The sequence below is a fragment of the Triturus cristatus genome, chromosome 6, assembly GCF_964204655.1.
Source record: "Triturus cristatus chromosome 6, aTriCri1.1, whole genome shotgun sequence".
NCBI classification, from domain to species: Eukaryota; Metazoa; Chordata; class Amphibia; order Caudata; family Salamandridae; genus Triturus; species Triturus cristatus.
This window is the reverse complement of record NC_140589.1, coordinates 1,605,686,501-1,605,710,063: the sequence shown is the minus strand read 5'-3', so window position 1 is coordinate 1,605,710,063 and position 23,563 is coordinate 1,605,686,501. Positions and strand designations below refer to the sequence as shown.

At 42.1% G+C, this 23,563-nt stretch overlaps 1 protein-coding gene across 1 annotated transcript in view; it reads right to left on the bottom strand.

Moving 5' to 3' along the window:
• The window catches only part of LOC146821707 (uncharacterized), an 857,433-nt gene that overhangs the window by 411,518 nt on the left and 422,352 nt on the right, over positions 1 to 23,563 (bottom strand). Inside the window, exon 11 of the mRNA XM_085612743.1 lies at positions 3,340 to 3,450. Within this exon, the coding sequence (XP_085468869.1) occupies positions 3,340 to 3,450 (111 nt within the window). The remainder of the gene's footprint in view (positions 1 to 3,339; positions 3,451 to 23,563) is intronic.

Sequence of the window (23,563 nt, the reverse complement as noted above, 5' to 3'; positions counted from 1 at the left end):
TTTACCTTGTGTATTTTGTCTCATGTTGGTGGAGCGTGTGTGTTCTTTGGGCAGCTTTGGGATCCCAACTGAGACACGATGCACTGATTCCAACTTGCAGGTTAGTTAAGATCCTACAGACAATTACATATTTGAAAACGATAGGCGGATGGCTAAATAGGAGCACTAATCCTTTACATGTACTGTCCCTCATACCTTGGGGTTTTGTGCTTTCTTAATGAACAACGTGCCCACAGGGCTGGACAGGGATCCAAAACCAGCCCTGGTCAAGTGCTCGTCCGCCTCCCCCCTGGGGGGTTGGGGGTGCTGCCGAGTTCTTTGCCAGGGCCGGTTTCGGACAATTTTGTTACAGGGCCGATTTTGCACGGCCCTGTAACAAAAACAGCCCCCAGAGGCCCAAAACCATCCCCCACCCGTGCGGTGCACCAGGAAATTGCCCGGTGCCCGCTACGGCCAGTCCAGCCCTGCATGTCCATTTCTGGGCTATAGGGAGCAATCTGATGTACATGAATTTCTGATTGGAGTGACATTGTTTATAAGTCTGGGCGGTGAACTCTGCTCGAGGAGTTTGCAGAGGAATCTGTACTCAGTGTTACGTGGAGCTCGCTGAGTTCCTCGTTCGGGATAGTCAACATCAAGTTGGTGAGCGCAAGCGTGGAAAATCAACCTCCCGGCGAGATTTCTCAAAGCGGGAGGTCAAATTTTTCATTGCGAGTGGTCGCGTATGCTCACGAAAGCTTGCGTTGAGAAACCGTCTGCTCGCGTTGAGAAAGCTGCTACTCGAGTAAAAATCTACTCAAGCTGCAGAAAGGAAGCTGCGCCCGCTTGCGCTGTGCATGATGCCGTTCCCGATGATTGCACAGGGTGGACAAGCACCTGGCACTGAAAATCACTGCAAACTGCATGTATCTAAAGAAACTCCGCCGCTCACGGAGCACCGCGTAGTGCGGCGGAGTTTTTTTGCACATTGCGGAGTTTTGCATAGCAGAACTCCGCGAACTCTGCCCAGGCTTAATTGTTTATGAAGATACTGAGGAATATTCCCAAAAATGACATATCTTGTTTGATCTCTGCATTACTCAAATGCAAGCTATGAGGAGTACAATAGCATTTGAGACAAGGAGATACATTAGATAAACATATAATTTATGTGCTCTGCTGGAGGACTGAAGGACTAAGAGGAGAAATAATCTGTATGTTTTCATGTTTGCCATTTAACAGGGGGTGCATCATAGAGTGAGGTGTCATTCCCTTCCCCAGTGAAGCCTGGCTTGTGCATTCTAATGGTGGGTACGAAGCATGTTGACCTGTATATACGCTAGTCATTCTGGTGGGTGGTTACATAAGGGAAGGAGGTGTGAGTAGATCTTTTTGTAATTTTTCCTCTTTTGCAGAACATCCTCAGTCCATATTTTGGTTGGTTCAGAATTCCATGTCCTACATATCCATACAAATAACGGATGATATTTTCTGTTATAGGTACTTGCATAGTGAGGAAATGTGCATATATGTATTAATAAAGGTAAGAGTGAACATTTATGTTGTTTTCTTCCTAGGTCTCCTTCCCTGCTATACCCATCCTTTCCCTCACTCCCTTTATCATCTCAAACTTCTGTGCTGTAATAGCACACAGAATTGAGGCGGTGGAAAGGTGGACCCTTTTGTGCTACAAACTGCTACTGAGGTATCATGTTGCTGACGCACAGGCTGTTTGCTGATTATTTTCAAATGTTTAATTTCTCTATTTATGTTTACAATTCTGTTTGTCCTTTCGTGTTGACTTAAATTCCTTATATTTCAAAATTAGAACCGTAATAGATACATGACACACCAGATTTGTTATTTAAGCTTTCAATTGTCGTTTTCTGTGTTTCAGTTAGCAGAATTAGGTGTCAAAAACAAATCTAGGTTTTTTCATTTTTCAATTACAACTGAAGAGAATGTGGATTTTAAAAGTGCAATGGAAAGTTTTCTGCATGCATGTTTTTCTCTCTACAGTGACTTTCTTTCATAAAATAGTCTAAATTGGATCCGTTCAGTGTTGTTATGCTGAAACAAAATACATTTATTTTGGAAATTGCTCTGAAGCTGTATTCTAACTGTACTCACTCTTGCAACAACTCAGCGAATTTTCCTGTCCGTGCAAGTGACTTTGAAGAGTCTATTGTACCCTAATAAGTTCAAAGATGTAATGGCGTTCTCTTGCTTTTAGGGAACAGGTTAGCAATTCTTATGCATTTTGAAGGCATCTCTAGCAGTGTTGCAGTTAATGTAGTATGTTTTTATAAAAATCTGTTGGTTGTTGTCATTATTACTTCATTTCTTGAGTGTATCTTTGTTTGAAAATCTATAAAGAGTGCCTTATCTGGGATGTTCACCAGACCTTTTGCTCGTTTTCCCCAGCGGCTGACTTTATGTCGGTCCACCCGCTGATTCTGTACTTCGTTTCTTCTTTCGACTTATGATATTTGTTGCTCATCTGAATTGAGTAACCAATGGTAATGTTTGCTTTCTGTGATGATTCTTATGAGACTTGTGTAGTTTCCCTTCATTTGCCTAGGTCCTGTGTCCTTTGGGCCTCACACAGCCACAGTCCATCCAATCAGCCCTCGGTAATTTATTAATGTAAAGTGCTGACATTCACAAAAACTGTTCAATTTGTTGCACAGATTAACCAGTCTTTGCAGCTATGATTACAAGCAGGAGGGAGAAACACTAGAGGCATGTTAGAAGGCCCTCAGGGATGAGGTTTATGTTAGAAATGTGGGGCCGAAATTGACCTATATCTTCAGTTGATCTGAGGCACGCGGCATGACAGCAAATAGGGTTGCAAAATAAAATTTGCATACTTTGCCCATTTGAGAGCAAAAGCTCATCAAAGTATGGTTTGGGGGGAATTTGTACATAAGGTGGTGCAGTTGTAATTGGCAATATGGCATTAGAGGGAAGGTCCTAAAGTACATGCATGTGACAGAACAATGCGACATCTGATATGACAGGCCAATACATATAAACATGACATGATCAAAAGCTCTTCAAAGTATGGTTTGGGGAGGATTTGTACATAAGTGGTGCAGTTGTAATTGGCAATATGGCATTAGAGGGAAGGTCCTAAAGTACATGCATGTGACAGAACAATGCGACATCTGACATGACAGGCAAATACATAAAAACATGACACGATCAAAAGCTTCAGAGACACTTCTGTGTTGACATGCAACCCTTCAACACCGTGCTCTACAATAAATGGACGATATTTACACTTGTATAAAATACATTAATGTAGAGGATATCGGCTGTAATATTGGTGCTGTTTTTTGAGACATTACTGGCTCTTACCCATTCCAGGAGAGGAATACTTTTCACACCGGTCACGTGGTCGTTTTTCATAGTACAAGTGGCATAAAGGAACGTCAGTGCAGCACCATATAAAAGGCCACAAATCGCCATCTGTAATTGAAATGTACAACTGGCACACAAATATTCAAACTGTTTAATCGCCTCGGAGTACATTGATAGACAGGCGTACCTAAATTGAAGAACAGACCCATAAAACAGAATGACATTAAAATTACACATTTCCTCAACTGCCTGTAATAAGCACCAATAATACCTAACCTATAAACTTGCAAGCTTTGGAAGTTGCACAACAGGCTTGTGCAGTGGAAGGATGGAAAGGGAATTCACATGAAATACTCTAGCCACCGGGAGTAGTAGTAAAATATATCCAGCGTCATAAATTTACCATTACAATTGAAGAGTGCCACCATATCTGAAGGTTTTTTGTGACCTTGAAGAAGACATTTTGTTGCCTCATGTTCAGACCATTTTGAATGCATTACTTAGTTTTTGATAAATCAAGCCTGCATGATATCAACTGATTTATACTTAAAGGTTCACACACACATAGCTGAATTATGTCTTGACAGGGGCTTAAAACTCCTAAACATTAGGCTAGGTGTAGAAGCAGAGTCTGTTGTAGAGGCATGAAGAGAGGGGGCCCGATAGAGAAATCAGAGAAAGTTGGACAGAGTAAGAGAAACTGAGAAAGATCACTCAACCGGTGGCAGGGGGGGGGGGTTAGAAAGAGGGGGGCCCGGGCAATTGCCCACTTTGCCCATGCTTTAAAACGAACTTCTGTGCCAAGCTACTGCCTTCTGCTTCCATTATTGATCTCCTCATCATTGGCACATGTTTGGTTCTGTATTTCTAGACAGAATTCAACTGCTTATGCTAGTTTTACAATATGCTCTAGGGGGATTGGCTATTGGTGTGTATTGCGTAGTTGGCGGAGTGGAAATAAGGAATTACAGGGCAAGCTGGTCAATTTAGACTAGATTACCCTGCTAATTACTCATTTGTGCCGGTATTTCCCTCAGCTGCTCAACCTACTTTCGGATCTAGTGAGCTGTGAAGATTCCACATGATTTGGCCTGTAATTTTGGTTACTGAAGAAATCAGGATTAATGGGAACCTTGTAATGAAACAGCCAAGGGGGATATTTGGAAAGGGGCAGAAGTGTGACATCTGAAAAAAATGAAAAGATGACCTGTCTACTTACCTGGTGGTGAAAGAGCATTTAGAGGTGGAGGAACCAATTGTTTCTGTTGGTGGAAACTAAGTTGGCTGTAAGAAACCCTTTACCTGTGCTTCACCCACCACAGGATCGTCTGATGAACAGCACACAAATTCCAGCCCTTTATAGGTTTCAGGTAGTTTTTCTTTTTTCTTTTTGGAAAAACCTTGAAAGGTATGGTGGTCACAACCAGTAGAAAGAAGCAAAGAGCCCCATGCACTGGATGAAAACTCCCAGAGCACCATAAACATTTCTCTTTTGCTTTATAGAGACAACCCCCAGTGTGGACGGCTGTTTCTGCCAACTGGGCAATGAATGGCATGGTGGCCCAGCTGACACTGTATTTGTTCAGGAGGCCACCCGCAGTATCCACAAGAACTGATAGTGTGTGTTTTAACCTGAAACTAGAAAAACAATGAGAGAGAAAGGGTATTCTGCATGGGGGTACTCCTGGTCCCCTTAATCAATATACATAAACACTATGAGGAGTACACCCTAGGAGGTACCTAAGTGCCTCCGAACTGGGGAGAGGTGCACTGAAAGGACGGAGTCGTCCTTATGTAGAAGACCCCTCACTCACCAACCTAGTTGGTGACATGCTTCATCATCGGGGTCCCACCCGGATAGCCGAGTGCCATCCGGGTGTGCTGCGACACCTGATTACAGTGAAGCTGGTATCTTGTTTTGGTGTGTGCCAGTGAAAAAGGGATTTAAAAATTGGCCAAGTTTAACTCTCTATGGAAAAAGAATCATTTATTCTGGAGCAACTGGACAATGTTAAAAATTAGGAGATACCGTGTGGGCTTAAATTGACCTAAGGTATCTTAAAAGTGAAGTGAAAAAGTGGTCTACATGTTTCAACCTAGTGAAAGAGTCTCCAGGTTTTCGTCAGGACCGGTGTTGATAACCAGGGCGGTCTACACACGCTAAGGTGTACCCTACCCTTGGTTAAATTAAAATCCCCATATCTACTCACAGTGGGGAGACATCCTTCCTTGAATTTCTAGAAAGGAAAAGTGCCTGTGAAGACAAAACAAGGACAATATACGCAAAACATAATCAGTTCTGTATACAACATTGATATCAGGCTCCTCTCATTCAACATCCAAAGTTTGTACGACGTTCCCAGTGACTAATACTTCAGGTAGGTAGGGTCATCTAAGAAACTACTGATTGGGAAAAACTAACTGAAATGAAAAGGAACAGAATAAGAACCATACTACACGGAACTATCCTGAAAGAATATCTTAGAAACAACATGGCACCTAAAGGTCTCCTAGTCACAAATGCACCACGCATCTTCGTAGATGACCCTACCTTCAAAAAAGACTGGGCACAAATTGCGTGGCACTGCACATGTGACTAGATTGTGCTAATCATCAAGAAGGCCTTACGACTCTCAGAGACAATGCTAATTGAGATTCAGCTGACTGAGAGCCATATAAAAACAACTATAACAGGATATAAAAAAAGACTTGAGGAAATCAACAAAGAGATCAATGAATACAAAGATAATCTCACCCAACAAAAAGTACAAAAGTTTCAAAAAGATTTGAAACGCTTTTTATACGTCAAGTCTTACCCATACTCGGATCCTGTTTACACACCTTCATACAAATCAGACCTGGACTCAGATGTCTCCAGTAACGAATCTACGGCCAGTAGCAATTCAAGCACAAACAGCTACCGACAAAAACAAAGGGGAAGGACTAGGACCCAGAGCAATTGGCCAACTTTCAACACCCAGATGATGCCAAATTTCCAGGGTCCCTTTAACCAGCCACAACACTATCCAATGTATGGATGGCAGCCACCTTTTCAAAAACCCTTGTTTCCACCTAATTCATACAGGCCGCCTTTTTTAGGCAGGGGCAGAAGGGGAAGAGGCCGAAGGAAAGGCACGAATCAGGTACATTGAGAAGAAGAGGACCCAGTGGGGCTCAATACAAGGAGCAAGACACGGGAACCCCAAGCAGGGACAAGCAGCAGCCGAATCTAGTAACAAATCTAGCAACTAGACCATTGACAATCATCGAAGAAAAAGTACTTAATAAAGGTTTAGGCTTCGTTCCGACCTCAAGGCTAGATAAATTCCAACTCCACTGCGAACTATCCGGATTTTTCCGGAAACTCAAACTCAAAGCTTTTTTTGAAAAGAAAGGAGAGAGATCAAATGATCAAGATCAGACTGAGACAGGTCTACGACCAAAGTCCACATTCATACCACCACCTCACACTATCCCAGTGGAAGTATTAGCCTTCGAAAAGGCAGTTTCTAATGACATAGAAAATCTAGAACCCAAACGACCCTTTCAGAACATGAGTAAGGAGGAAAACGCTGCGATACAAAGTTTGAAAAATTGTGAGACCATTGTCATCAAACAAGCTGACAAAGGGAGTGGAGTGGTGGTCCAAGATAAGGAAGCCTATCGTAATGAATGCCAGAGGCTACTGTCTGACGACAGGAACTATGGCAAACTGACTATCAATCCTACCTCGGATCTGAAACAAGAGATAAGATCTTTGGTTGATCATGCTGAAACCAAGGGGTATATCTCCAAACAGGAGGCGGATTTCTTGTGCAATAGTGAAGGTAAAATCCCCTATTTCTATACCTCACCTAAAATGCATAAAAATAAAATCCCTCCACCCGGCAGGCCCATAGTATCGGGTATTGGCTCCTTATTGGAACCATTGTCATGCTTTTGTGATGTTTTTCTTAAGACCATTGTACAAAACACAACAACATATCTACAAGATACTAAAAGTCTGCTACAACTCCTGGAAGATATCAGAGTTAATGACACCACAATACTGGTGAGCTTTGATATTGAAAGCTTGTATACAAGCATTCCCCAGGATGACACCCTGGAAGTTCTCAAGAGAACCCTTGATGAAACTAATTGGACCTATCGGACACCCAAGAACTTTGTTCTGGAATGTGCCAGACTGGCTTTGAAGAAGAACTTTTTTGAATTCGAGTGTACCCTCTACCTTCAAACAGGGGGTACTTCAATGGGAAGCACATTCGTGCCGAGTGTGGCCGGACTCTATGTCTTTGATTTTGAGAAAAAATTCATACTCAACGATCATAACCCATTTTTTACCTACATTAGTTTCTGGAAAAGATACATCGACGATGTCCTTGCCATCTGGCAAGGACCGGAAGACACCCTCGCTGAATTCTGTCAGTGGATCAACACTTGTGATCAGAATTTAAGGTTCACCCACATAAAAGATCTTAACACCATGCTCTTTCTAGATGTTGTGATTACCAAGGAAAACGATCGTCTTGAAACAAGAACCCATTACAAACCAACAGCGAAGAACAACCTGCTTAGGTTTGAAAGCTTTCACCCTAGGCCACTTAGAGAAAATCTGCCTTATGGACAATACTTGAGACTACGCCGGAGTTGTAGTAAGATCACCGACTACCGAAAACAGGCATTAGATCTCACAAGGAAACTATCAGAAAAGGGTTATCCCGAAGGAATTCTCACTAAGTGCCAGAAAAGAGCACGTAACCAGCCCAGAGCAGCACTCATGGAAAACAAAGTTGTAACAGAGGATAAGGCACCGCTGACCTGCGTGACTACATACAGTACGGCATCGAACTTGGTCACAAAATCAATCAACAAACATTGGACTATTCTGAATACTGGTAACCTAAAGTGGGAAAAACCATTGTTCTCCTTTAAGAAAAATAGAAGCCTTAAAGACTCCATAGTGAACACATGTCCAAAAGGAACGGTCCAAGAAAAACAAACTACAGTCCTGAATGCATGGGGCCTTCCAGATATCACTGGACACTACAAATGTGGTAACTGCAGTGTCTGTCATCTTACAGCCAACGCAAAAACATTGGAACTGGAACCAGGTAAAGTATGGACTTTGAGAACACACACCAACTGTAATAGTGCCAATGTTGTCTACAGGATCATTTGTCCATGCAACCTTCAGTACGTGGGAATGACTAGTAGAAAAATCAAACAAAGAATCTGCGAACATCGCAGCACTATTAGGTGCAAAAAATCAATGACTAAACTCACTGAACACTTTCTCTTGATGAACCATACAACCAACGACATGAGGTGGACCATCATAGAGCAAATAAAGACAGGAGACAGGTTGCAACAACGGTTATTCAAAAAAGAACAACGCTGGGTATATAGATTATCCACTCACAAAAGTGGATTGAATGATAACATTCCGTGGAATTCTGTCCTATCCAAGTAACTTTTCCCATTATATTCTTATTTTTATTTTTTGCAAAATAAACTACTAACATCTGACGCTCAGCAGAATCCTATGGCTGACCGTCAACATTAACGACAAGATTTGGATGTGTCACCCTTCTACGTGATGGAATGTATCCCCCTCCTTTTGGCGGTTCTCCATTTGAAACAGGCGCTTTTTTCTATTTTTCTTTTAGGGATATTATGCCCTCCAAACCATGACCTGTGGCAATTCCGATTTTCAGGTCGTTTAATTTCACCTTTGTCTCTTTTTCTTCCTTTTCTTTCACGTTGAAAATATCACTAACCATCACCTCTAATTGCAGGGTCACCTAGCCAGAAGCGTCCTTAGTTACCCGCGTGCTCCCTGCACTCGGGCGCTCTTCCGTAAAACGGATTGGTTCACCCTTGGACCCGCCCTCGTCACACCTCTCCTGAGGCGAGCGTCATAGTTTCCCCTGGTTACTCCAATCAAAGATCCTCGCCCTTGACGCGACCACGCCCCCTCACGTTACCAACCCGGATATCTTTACACCGGCAATGCCTCACTGTCGAACGGGACGCCGATGCGGGTCTTGGTCTAGGCACAACAGCCGAGTCTGTTTCACACGCAGTAATTTAACAGACTCGATGCGGGTGGGCACCGCAAAGTCTGTCCACTTTCCTAATGCACCCCTGTAACTCCCCGACCTTACTGCTTTCTCCTGTAGATCGTGGTAGGAACAAGCTCCCTGACCCCGGCACCCTTGAGGCACGTGAATTTAGCGCCGCTAGTAAGGTTCGAACTCACAGCTTTGTCTTCTGATCTTTCTGTCCATTTCTCGCTTGTGGACCACACTACTCCATCGAGCATGCTCTTTTATGTTGATTTTATAAACTCATGAAGTTGAGTGAGTGCGCAGACAACCACGTAAAAGTGAATTATTAACAGTCACTGTGTATTTGTCGATTGACGAGTTTGACTCATGCTAGACACTAGATCACTCGCCACCTTAAATGTGCACCCCAGTATTTCCAGTGAGAGTGCACATAAACACACATCTGTTTGGGTTGTATGTATGGATCACGGGTGAATTTCAGCCCCGCTGATTATACAAGTTTGGACTTATAATATAGAGCACCCTTGTACCACTGATTTTAGGTGGCACTATTAGCATGACTGAAGTATTAGTCACTGGGAACGTCGTACAAACTTTGGATGTTGAATGAGAGGAGCCTGATATCAATGTTGTATACAGAACTGATTATGTTTTGCGTATATTGTCCTTGTTTTGTCTTCACAGGCACTTTTCCTTTCTAGAAATTCAAGGAACGATGTCTCCCCACTGTGAGTACATGTGGGGATTTTAATTTAACCAAGAGTAGGGTACACCTTAGCGTGTGTAGACCGCCCTGTTTATCAACACCGGTCCTGACGAAAACCTGGAGACTCTTCCACTAGGTTGAAACATGTAGACAGCTTTTTCACTTCACTTTTAAGATACCTTAGGCCAATTTAAGCCCACACGGTATCTCCTAATTTTTTAACATTGTCCAGTTGCTCCAGAATAGATGATTCTTTTTCCATAGAGAGTTAAACCTGGCCAATTTTTGAATCACTTTTTCACTGGAACACACCAAAAGAAAATACCAGCTCCACTGTAATCAGGTGTCGCAGCACACCCAGATGGCACTTGGCTATCCGGGTGAGACCCCGATGATGAAGCATGTCACCAACTAGGTTGGTGAGTGAGGGGTCTTCTACATAAGGACGACTCCGTCCTTTCGGTGCACCTCTCCCCAGTTCGGAGGCACTTAACCTGAAACTATCCTTTAAATGAGGCACTATCTCAGGCACATCTTTCCTCCTTAACCCACAATTTAAACATTCTAAAGGAAAAGGATGAAGGTTTTAGGGTCCACAAAAGACTATGGACGGAACATCTGTAATTTTCTTAACCAGTTTAATTGTGTTGTTCAGTTAATCTTGCCATCCTTTCATTACCAAAGGGGATCCCTTGTACTCATTCCGTAGAAAATAACACCTTGTTTACTTTGAGAAGCTATTGCAGTTCTCTCTCTGTGTATTACTATCCGCACTTGATGGTGGTGGGAGCTGTGGTACCGGGTCCTCCTAGGTTGCTTCTACTTTCACTCTCTCTGAAAAACTGAAAAATCATCTCAAAGGTATTCTTGAATCATGAAGCAGTTGGATCATTTTATTATGTACTAAGGACAAGTATCTGTTTTTGTAAACTTTTGATTTTTGATGAAATGCAATAGGAAATGTTTTTGAGCTTACAGGAAAGGGAGAGAAATCTAAGTTCTCCTGCGACATCACATGCATGGAGGCTTTGGTTTCGCTAATTTAGTCCTGCATTGGTTGGCGGCCTCACTGCACCACTTAACAGAGGCTTTCAATCAATCAAGGAGGATAAAACTGGGTGGATGTTGAAAAGTGATCCTACTTTCTACACCCTTAAGTTCTCAATCTGCTTCAATGACAGCAAAATTGATTCTTGTATATGGTTTTTCTTGCTATGTTTTTTGATACGAATATGGAAAATGTTCTCCAACCAAGTAAGTTGTGGTCTTCTTATCTAATTCAATATGGTGCTATCCCAATATTAGACTTGTTGGCAAAGTGCTTATTGGACACGTTGGGTGGACAGAGGCATGCATATATTTAGATAAATTAGTAAAGATCTAGTCTCTACTCCATTTTACTTACTCATGCTATATTGTCACATTCCAAAATCCGACTTTAACATACATCAGCAAACTTGTAAAATCATCACTGATTTGATAGAAGCTCATAAAGGGTTTGGATTGATCACCTTGTCTGCCTCGGTAAATATTCTTAGGGGAATGGTGTTGTACATGGCCCTTTTTAGGGAATATCCCTAAAACGTTTTTTTTTTTTTTCTCCTGGTTTTTGCTGATTCTCTTTTCGTGGTCTTAGAACTCTGGGCACATTCCCACTGTAATGCAATGTGAGGCGCATGTGCCCTTCCTGCACATGTAGGAAGTGGTGCTTACCTGATTGGTTTAGAAGCTGTACCTGTGAGTACCCTGTAAAGAGGTATACCACATATCCAGGGCAGGTACTTCACTGGCTACTGCTGGGCCACAGTGCTGATTGTGTCACCCACAAGAATAGCCTTAACAACATTTCTTAGTTCTGCCATTGCAGGCCTGTTTTTGTGTAGTTGCAAGTATGATCATCTTGGCATTTCCAAACCACTAGCCAATGCTGAGTGGGCCTTTCACTACCATTATGACACACCTAGGGTAAGCCCTGAAGGGTGCGGCAAGTGGTAGGGGAAAGGCAGGGCATGTACAGGTGTGTTACTTGCCCAGGTTTTGAATAATCTCTATGTGGGTTTTCCCTACCTCTCTTCCCATGGGTCAACATTGGGGGATTGCTGAATGACTTTTAAACTACAGTTTTAGCTTACAGCTACAGTACCCTCATGTTTCTTTCACAAATGTCTTAAGCCCGCAATTGCAGGCCTGTGTGTGTGAATTAGCACTTCTGCTCAGGATGGCCTTTCTAAATTACTGACCAATGCTGAGGGTGCCTTTCCCTAACACTAGAGTACCCCTAGGTCGAGCCCTGTGGGGTGGAGCAACTGACAGGTGAAAGGCAGGACAGATACATATGTGTTCCCTGCCCAGGTAGTGAAGAACCCCCATGTGTGTTTTCACTACTTATCAGGTCTGCTCTCCCCATAGGTCAAGGTGGCTGAGATTACTTTAAGCTGCAGTTGTGGCTTACAGTGGAAAAGCCTCACGTTGTTTACTATCATTGGATTCACAATGACAAATCCTCCCTTGTGGTAGAGGTGGATTTGTCATTAATAGCCTAGAAATGCCACTTCTAGAGAGTGGGCATTTCTCTGCCCTAAACTCCTTTGTGTGCCTTTTAGTTTGGCTCAAGTCCACACTGGAGGCTGGGCAAGCATATCTGTGTATTTCCCCAGAGATAGCCATATACCTGGGCATGTAAATCAAACAACAGACCTCTGCCATTTTTGGATTTGGCTGGTTAGATTGGGGGGAGAGGTTTTGACACTAGGCCTCTGGGAAGCCAGATAAAGGCCCCACTAACGATTAAGATCTTAATTCCAAGACCACATGGTGGACAGGTCTGAAATTTAGGGGAGACGTGTGGTTTAAAGGGAACCCTCTGAATCATCCCTTACTTCAAAGGCACACTACAGTATAACTACTGCTGACATACTTCAACAGGGCAGAGATACACTTGTGGGGACATGGGACCAGACATCCTATATTGCGTGGTCCACACTGCCAGAGGGATGCAGGGTGTAGATTCATGTTATCAAATGACATGCCAAATATCATTTGCACTGCGTTATGGTGCAGTGTGCATGTGTACGTGAGTGTGCTTCATACGGACTTGCCGATATCTTTTACACTGCGCTACAGTGCTTTGTGAGTGTGGCAGATTGTGCTGCATGAGAACAGCCTAATAGGTACACTGCACATCAGTTTTGTTTTACTTGTTTGTTTCATTACCTAATGAATACTCCGTTTTGATATTGGTTTGACATGTGTGGCCTTGGTCCATGGTGCTTCTGAAAAGTGGTATAAATTCCTATGTGTACACAGTCCTGATATCGTTGTGACCTGGGGTGTACCCTACAAATGTGTGGATTTGAATTGTGTCTTTGAAAGGGTGGGACAGGTCTGATAATGTATCACACCGCATAAGGGTGCTGGGGTAAAATAGGATTCTTCCCAAGTGTTCATATCACTGATATTATTTCAACACTGATGGGCTTAGTAGTGCTAGTAATATTTCCAAGTGTGATTTATGCCCAGAAATACATGATGTTCATTTTGTGTTAATTAATGTGTGTGTTGAAAACAATCTTTATTTATATAGACCATGTGTGAAGTGTCTTTTGTGATGCTCAGTGTATTTATTGTGTGAGTGCTGTGCCAATGCTTTACAAGTTGCCTTTGTGATAAGACTGACTGCTCAGTGCCAAGCTACCCAAATGTAGCAAACTGGGCTTCTTTGCAGATGCTCCCCCACTTTTTCCCCCATTTGAACTGCTAGATACTGTTTTTTGACTTTGATAGTGCACTGGGTACCTGCTAACTGGGTCCCCGTGCCAGTGCTCTTTCCCTTAAAAGTAATGTGAATTGGTACACCCTATTGTCAAGGATATTTGCCCCCTTACAAGTCCCTAGCATATGGTACCAGTGGTATCGAGGGCAAGGATGGTAAAGGGGTCACCAGGGCTGCAACACTATATTGTGCCACCCTGTGTGACCCAAGTAAAAGTATGTCTGAAGGTCTACCATTGCAGCCCTGCAGGAGCAGCCTGTCTGCTCTAGAATTATCCCTATAGTAACCCTGTAAAGCAAGGTTATACTGTAGTTGACCGGCAGTCCATAGAGTCTCAAGAACTGGCTACCGAAAAATCTTGAGACAGTCAGCTCCATTATGGAATGACTAAATTGAAATTGGTGTCAAACACAGTGCAATTTTAACCCCAACATGATTCTTGTGTCGAGGGTGAGTAGGTGCCCACCTAAGGTTTACTGATCCAGTGCCTTGGTGGGCTTCCCAATCCGTTTGCCGCCAAGACAAGAGTCTGCCTTCCTGGTGGGATGTGCTAGCACTTCCCCAGGATGGAGAAAAAGGCCTGGGCAGGAAGGAGGTCACACCTCCTCCCTCCCAGGATGGCTAGTGTTTATAGTCATCAAGGCGTGAGCCTCAAAGGCTTTCACCGCCCTTGATGTGTAATTACTTGTCCCCAACTCGAGGACAAAGCCCTTTCCACCCTGTCCTTGCAGACAGGTTGGAAAATTAGGTAGTCAGGAGGCGTACACCTCCAAAAGGCTAGCCACACATTTAGAGTGGGCTAGGAACTGAGGAAGGGTTCTGCCATTATGGAAGACCTTAAATTGGAGGACTCTGGGTAGAAAGGGGAAGCCCCCTGAACTAGGATTAAAGCGGCTCGTCTGACAACAGAACCTCAGTTCTGTACAAGATTTCAAAGAAGAAAGCTAAGAAGCAACTGGACACCGACAACTGGATATGGACTCTGGTGGAAAGCAAAGAGAGGACACTTAAGTGTTCTAAAGGGACCATATACTGGAATTGCATGAACAACTCGGGTCCGGGGCTGAAACTCAACTCTCCCGTCAAAAGGTTTTCCAGTGGATGCCAGAAATCGAGTTAGACTCCCCTGGACTAGTGGGACTAGTCCCCTTGCAAGTTACAGGTACATCATCGTGCTGTGTCACCAGAAGTGCCGTCCACTGAGCCTGCTGCAAGCTAAACTGAAGAAAAGTGGTGAAGTGCAAGCTGGGAGTTGTAATCAGGCTAACACCAAGTTTGGAACTACTACCTTACTCTCTGACTTCCATCTTTCGAAGTAGCTGCGCACTACTTTTGCTGCAGCCAAGGCTTGTTGATTGTCATCCCTGTGACCAACCCCTGTTAGGACATCTGTACTTTGAGGGGGAGTGCGAGCATCAGTGACTGACATGAGCAACAAACCCGCTGCTATGATCCTGAACCCTCAAGGTGATGACGTAGAGTGCGTGGCAAAGCATCTTTGGCACGACCCTCCTGTGATTGACAGATGTCAGGCTACCGCTGCATCCGGGGTCGGCAGACATGGTCGCAAAGTTTCAGCTGTGGAATCTGGGTCCTGGGACCGGAAAGGCCTTTATTCCCCAAAAGTAAAGGATAGCTATATTTCTAAGTGTTGTTTTCCAGAGTGCCGCATCTTTTTGACAGCACCTGCGAATCCCATCAGCATCAAGGAAAGTCAAGATACCTCTGCACCCGGACTCCATGGGCAAGGTAAAGGAGAACTGAGTGTTGAGGCTTGGTCTAGGGACACACTAGAGCTTAACTCCAGAGAATTTGTTTGAACTCACCCTGCAAGTGACAAAGCGTCACATGTGTTATCCACCAGTCATTTTAATGAGACTGGTTTGAAAACTTAAAGTGAATCTATTTTTGAATGATTTATCAACTCTGGTTGTATGCATGATACAAAGTTCATTTTGGTGTCTATATTTATATAAAAATAGACTCTATATTTATAAATTGGTGTTAGATTTGGTATGAGTCACCTCAATTACATATGCATCAGATGTAATGTCTGACTGCTCTTTGCCACACTACTAGGACTGAGTTAAGGGTTATTGTTGTTGAATACAAGGATCATCCTCTGTGTATTGTGAGACAATTGCATTGTAAGGCCTCCCAGCCATACCACATAATATTCTACCTTGCGAAGGGTAAGCACAGGTTACAGAGTGAGTGAAATCACCTAACCCTGACAGGACAACAAACAAGTAAAACAAAACTGCTGTGCAGTGTACCTATTAGCAGGCTGTTCTCATGCAGCACAATCTGACATACTCACAAGGCACTGTAGCGCAGTGTAAAAGATATCGGCAAGTCCGTAAGCACACTCACATACACATGCACACTGCACCGTAACGCAGTGCAAATTATATTTGGCAGGTCATTTGATAACATTAATCTGCACACCGCATCCCTCTGGCAGTGTGTACCACGCAATATAGGATGTCTGGTCATACGGCCCCACAAGTGTATCTCTGCCCTGTTGAAGTATGTCAGCAGTAGTTATACTGTAGTGTGCCTTTGAAGTAAGGGGTGGTTCAGAGCGTTCCCTTTAAACCACACGTCTCCCCTAAATTTCAGTCCTGTCCGCCATGTGGTCTTGGAATGAAGATCTTAATCGTTAGTGGGGCCATTATCTGGCTTCCCAGAGGCCTAGTGTCAAAACCTCTGCCTGGCGTGGGCACCACCTCAGCCAAACAGAAAGTACCAGTTTCAACAAATGGTGATTTTAGAATCCAAATTTACTAGTTTGATGACATTTTACAAGTCAAGCTTACCCCTGGACAAGGTTGCTATGCATGGTCTCAAGTTAACGTTATCGCTGGAGTCTTTGAGAAGGTCTTTCATTCTTTGTGCTAAGGTATTCAGCTATGAGCCTTCCAAAAAAGTGCACCATTTGCATAGCTGGAGATGTTTGAAAGGGGATACCTGTTGGAGTTGTAAAAAAATCCATTGATTTACTAAGCCATATGTTTTGATTCTGAAGTGTTTTTTTATTTTTAAGACTCACACTTGATCGGCAAATTAGGGGTTTTCCAGCCTGATATACTAAAATACTGGTTAAAACATGGTTGCACAATGTGCAACCACTTTGTTTGACAAGCTTATAATTTTCCAATGCGACCTATGTACAATTAGGTCACATCGTAAAATCTCCAGTCGCAGGGCATCATAGAATGAGCTGTTTAATGAATATTAATTGGCAGCTCACTCTTTGCGTCTGCCTGTGATTGGCTGCAAACAGAGGGAGACCACTAGCCTTCAGTTTATATTCCTAAAGAGGTTTTGTTTAATTTAGCCAATTTTCTTTAAATGAACCATATGTTGCTTAAACAATTCCTGTTTGAGAAAAATCGGGAGCATAGGCAGTGGTCCTCTGATTCATTCCCTGCTACTTCGATGCCGCCTGACTTGATTCTCAAAGGGGAAGCTGTCCTGTGGGGAGAGCTTTCAAAAATCATTAGTTCCTCACCATATGCTCTATCTTCGCTTAATTCCTCCTATAAGTCTTTCAGTGGGCACTTCCTTGTTTGAGGTGCACATATTGTTTTCCGATCATACTGCATCTATTTGTTATCATGACACATTTTAATGAGAACAGTATTTTACTAATTTGTAGGCTATGTAAAAGGGTAGGGGGTACAATACATGTGACTGAAATACTGACTAGCAGCAATATGGCATTTACAATGGATGTATGACATTACAACGCGGGTTTTTACAACGCGTGCAGTTAAATTGCAAGCGTTACAATGCATGCGATGTTACAACGCTATGCCATTACAACGCAAGTCTTTACATCGACTTGCGCTAGATGGCGTGCTAACATTAAAAAAGTGTAATTAACTATTCCAACTCCAGTCCACTTAACAGTAGGGAAGGTGTTGGGATAGTAAACTACACTATTTGTAATGTTAGCACGCCATCTAGCGCAAGTCGATGTAAAGACTTGCGTCGTAATGGCATAGCGTTGTAACATCGCATGCGTTGTAACGCATGCGATGTAAATGCACTGCGTGGTAAAAACCGCGTTGTAATGGCTGTTCCCCATTTACAATATCGACTTACACAATACTGTAACAGGTGAGTAGATGCAGAGCTAAGAATAGTAAATCTGTACTTTCATACAAATATCACCCTAATCTTATAGTGATGGCGGGAGCATAGTGGCACTGAATCAACAGAAGGAACAGAGGTCTCCTATGTAAATAGTTTCAGCACAATTTCCACAGAGTTAGGATATCCTAAACTAACCCGGTTGAATGACAACAGCATAGAACCACAATTGTATCTCTACCAATTGATTATCTCAGCTGGAATTTTAACACCGTTCACCCAATTATTTTGTGAATCCTTCATGCCAATTCTATGGTTCAATTCTTCAATACATGAATTTAATACACAATACCCACGATTTCATGTATAGCTTAATATCCAGATAATATCATTATAGGATTTCTCTCTACTAGATAACATTGTATATTTTTCTATTTGCATGAAAATAAAAATGTTCTCATGGTGATTCTCTAGGGTGTTTGTTGGAGAGTGGCTCATGAATGGATGTTCATAAAAGAAAAGTTAATATAATACAAAAAAAATTGGGGTTCACATTTGTTTTATAGGGATCAATTAAGAATCAAAATATGTCATCATTATTCATTCTAGAATGGCATTTGTTCTTGGATTCCTACTGATCACATCTTTTATGATATGATGACAAGGGCTTTCCAATAACTACGCAGAATAAAGAGAGTAAATCATTAAAGGACACAGCGACCTCTTGCATCAATCGTTTTAGTTATAATAATGAAAATTAATTCAGGGGCCATTACTTAATCAAGTACTATATAGAAACCATACAAAAGATTAATATATCAACTGGTTTTTGCTAATGTGATATTTTTCAATAAATTGCCCATTGCTCAAAACAATGTATATATTTACAAAGAATAACATCGGACCATCCATAGATAGAGACAATCATCTGTATCACAATTTAGTGTCAAATCATCGTTGAGTAATTTTAGTGGTCCAATGGTGTTGACGTATTAACCCCGGATAATGTGAAGGGTTATTATAAGGACGGGATTGCAAAAACTTGCAAGCCCAGGAGCTCTCTTTGTAACATCTAAAATTAGATCAAATTGAAACTATGGTCCAGCAAATACCTGAGCGATTTAAGGAACTGGAGCAGCGGGTATCTGATATTGAGGATCACTCTGTGGCATGTGACTCTGATATTGCCTCTCTTCAAAAAAACACTCCAGGCCTCGCAGTTGAAGTTGGATGAGATGGAAAATTATGCCAGACGTCCAAACTTACACTTTACAGGGATCCCGGAGGACAGTGAATGTCTTAATGGTCAGTCTAACCCGGTGGCTTATATGGAGTCAATGATTAGAAATCATATACTTGAGAAAGCACCTGAGGATCTTACTGTAATTCAGACCCACAGAGTCCCCTCCCAGAAAATTCCAGGGGCTAAGTATCCCAGGACAATGATTGTGAATTTCTCTGACTACCGCATTAGGGAGGCTGTTCTATCTACAGTGATTCAAAAGAGGGATATTGCTCTACCCAATGGAGCCAAAGTAAGAGTGTTTTCCGATATGTCAGCAGCAGTAGCATGAAGATGGAATTACTTTGTGGGTATGATGAGCCAATTTAGGAGCGCAGGAGCACAGGTTTCTATTGCCCAGCAGTCTAAACTGAAAGTGCTTCGGAAAGGAAGGTTCCATCTCTGCTCCATTCCTGAGGAGGCTCAGGACCTGCTACAAAAGATCATCCAAGCAAATGGAAAAAAATGAAAATAGGGGTATTTGAGTAGTGACTCTTGCCTACATCATCTGGTTTATACTCAGGAGTAGAACATTAAGCTTGATTTTGCTGCACTCTAGGCACTTTAGACATTTAGACACTAAGTTCACTTTAACTGTGTGTATTCTCTGGTACTTACACTTTGTTCTCTTTTAGGGGAATATGTAGTGGGTATAGCTGCTATTATTGTCAGCTTCTATAGGTAAAGGTATTATTATCTTGTTGTAATTTTCTAATATATGAATACTAGAATGCACTCTGCACTTTTTTGCACTGTGCCTACGGCCAATTTAGTACTATTGCACCATCGCACTTTACTCTTTTTTCTTTCCCCCTATGTGGGGGGATATTATTATCTCTGATTGACCTGTGTAAAGTTTTGTGACAGCTCTTTTTTTTTAAATCAGTTTCTGCTAGATATAATATTCTCTCCGTCATAAGTATTCAGTATCTGAGGATTAGATTGCACAAGCCACTTTATGCGATGGGGCTACTGTCAAGATTGTACTACTCACTGCGCAAGCACTTTTTTTGATAATGAAAGCACTTTCTAATAATGATACATCAGAGCTTAACTACCATAGGTATCATATACGGAGGAAGTGAGGGGTGTGATGTGCTCCCGGGTGCCAAGTCAAGGCACCTTTGTTGGTTGAGGGGGGCTGGGGTGGCGAGGTAAGGGCTACCTCCCGCCACAGAAATGGTGGGGAGGGAAGGGGTGGTGGGGATGGGGGGTGAAGCATCATAAAAAAAAGGGCAGATGAAGAGCGGTCAAGCCGGGATAATGGGCAAAATGGTAATATGTTCAAGTCCAGAGGCCCAGAGGTGAACAGCAGTGTTTATGTTATATGAAACCTTAATATTAGAGAGGATACAACTTGAAGTAAGGCATTGGAGAGAATTTTCCAGGTTTTTCTCAAAATGGCATGGTTATTTTAGAGAATGACACAACCATTGAAGGTAATTTCAAGTAATGTTAATAGATTTCTAAGTGTAAGTTCAAGAGGAGCAATGTCAAAATGGCTAGGATCCTTTTCCCCACAGGAGACACATTTTAAGTCCAATAACCCTAACTTAGCACTCCCTCATGCTGCGGTGCATGGGGTGGGTGTACTTTTTTTCTCATCACTAGATTGGGAGGTGGGCAAGGTGATTCGGGACAAGGGAGCAAGGTGGATCTGGATTGAAACTTCAGCTAATGTCCTGCTTAATTACTATGGGCCATTTTTTGATGACACTAAGGCTCTGATCAGGTTTATGATTTGATGGCAAATGCTCATGGTTTTATAATTATGGGTTGAGACTTCAACCTAATCCAAGATCTAGGCCTAGATACTTCCAACAAGGGTAAAAAAGCAATTAAAACCAAAGACAGATAGATTATTAAAAAATTATGAAAGAGGTTTTCGCTGTATTAGGCCCATGGAGGATTGATCACCCAGGCCTTACTGAATTCACATGCAATTCAGCTAGATATAAAGCAGCATCCCGATTGGATTTTTTCCTGGTAAGCAACCATCTTGCAAGAGGGGAATCTGCGATCCTTTCTAACCCATTTTCAGATCACTCTTTGATCTCCTTGACAGTACATCTACCAGCCCCCAAAGGAAAAAATAATAACAGGTGGTACTTTGATAAAGCATTGCTCTCGGATCCAATATGGATTACCGAAACCCGTGAATTTATATTATGGTGGTTTAAGGAAAATACGAATACAGCATTTCAAAGTTACTAAAAAAGACAAGATATAAGGTTGTAAACATATTTCTAAACCTTATACAGTGGTGTAATAAAAGCTATAATGTTCCAACATGCCATGCATATTCCTCCCTTCAAGATTGTGAGCTATTGGGTCTCCTGCTCTCGTAAAAGGTGATGCAGCTATATAAAAAGCTAGGGTCTCGCAGGCTAACCGAATTCTATAACGGCATTAATTTGGTAACGTGGGATCCTTTTGTAGCACAATTTGAACCTCAGAGCCGTGATCTTTGGTTAAGCTTTAGGCAGATTACATGCTTTCTCTCGTTTAATTATATAGAAATCAATGAGAGAGCGAAAACAATCTTAAAAGCAGCCTTTGAGTTGAATTTAACTGGTATTGGTAATTGGTACAGGCTATTATGACAGGACATGAATAAGACTCTTGTCGAAACAATGCTCCTGAAAATTGCTCAGGAAACTAACTGCTGGTTTAATATCCAGGAATGGCAACGGGCTCTGAGGGTAGACAATTTTAAAAGGATGTCTTTTCTTTCAAGATTTTCAAGGTTTACTACATCCCCCTCAGATTACTTAAATGGTTTCCGTCAATCCCGAATGATTATTTTAGTTGTAATCAGTCAGAGGCAGGCGACTGGACACATATATTTTTTACATGACCTAGAGGAGGTGTTTAGGTTTATTAGCGATTGTATGTCAATAGCTATTCTACCATCTATGCCGTTGCCCCTATTTGGCTTTTCTTATGCAGTCAGTCAGCTACCAAACCATAGGCAATGCTTTTTGTTTACGGCCATAGCGGTAGCTAGATCTCTAGTATTGCAAAATTTGAGATCTCAGAAGATCCCTACACTGGGTCAGTGGCTGCTTAAGTTAGACCGGGCCCATACATTTGAAGAGGCCTATGCAAAAAGGATAGGGGCGCTTCGGAGATTTAGTTTGACATGGGAGGGTTATGTTTTGACCACAAGTTAGTGGTTGTTATTTTTCAATCTGCTGTTTTTGTACTTGTCAAAATGTGGTTAGTTGGATATGCTATTCAGGAGGCTGGTGTTGAATATCATGTGAAATTGTATACAAATTTGCGCTATTTATTGCTTTTTTTAAAATATGAGATTGGATATTATGTAAATTTAATCTTCTTTCATGTACCTTCCTTATCATGTTTATAATGTAAAATGGAATATGAATTTATGCTATTTATTGCTTATTTTAATACGGGATTGGACATTACATAATTATGTCTGTTTCATGTACTGTGTTCATCATGTTGCTATTCAAGCTCAATAAAAAATAAAAAAAAGACAATTGCTGAGAAAAAGCGAAAAACCTGCAGTAAAATCACCTGCAATGGCTGAATAGGAGAAAGTGTGGCCAAGGTAGAAAAAATGTACTTATATATGACTAGAACAATAGGTTCTAACTTAAAGATAAAAGAAGGGCGCACATTAGAAATTGAATGCAAAAATTACAGCTACTTTGAATGGTTCAAAATGTGAAAAATGAATATAAGGACACACACAAAGCACAAGGAGCATGTATCAGGCTTGAAAAACTACAACTGGAAAAACGAGATGAAACATGACGGCAAAACCATGTAGACAATGAATGGACAGTATCTGTAATGTGAATGATAATAAGACCCATAAGATCTACACAAGTCAAAAGCCATGGTTTACAAAAAATAAGCCAGATGGCATCCTTGGTGTGGTTTTCCCTCTAATGTTTTGCCGTCAGGCCTCCTGTTTTGCTGGCCTTATCACTCTGCACACTTTACTGCTGCTAACCGGTGCTAAAGTGATTGTGCTCCTTAAACCATATTTAATTTACTTGTAAGTCCCTAGTAAGGTGGCACTACTTGTGTCCAAGGCCTGTACATTAAATGCTGCTATCGGGCTGCAGCACCGATTGTGCCACCCACTTACGTAGTACTTTAAACACGTCCCAGGCCTGCCATTGCAGCGTGTGTGCAGTTTTAAACTGCCATTTCGATCTAGTAAAATGAACCTTTTGCCATGCGCAAACCTTCCTGTTTAATATAAGTAAGTCATCCCTAGGGTAGGTACTGGACAGCCGAGAGGTCAGTGTGCAGAGTTC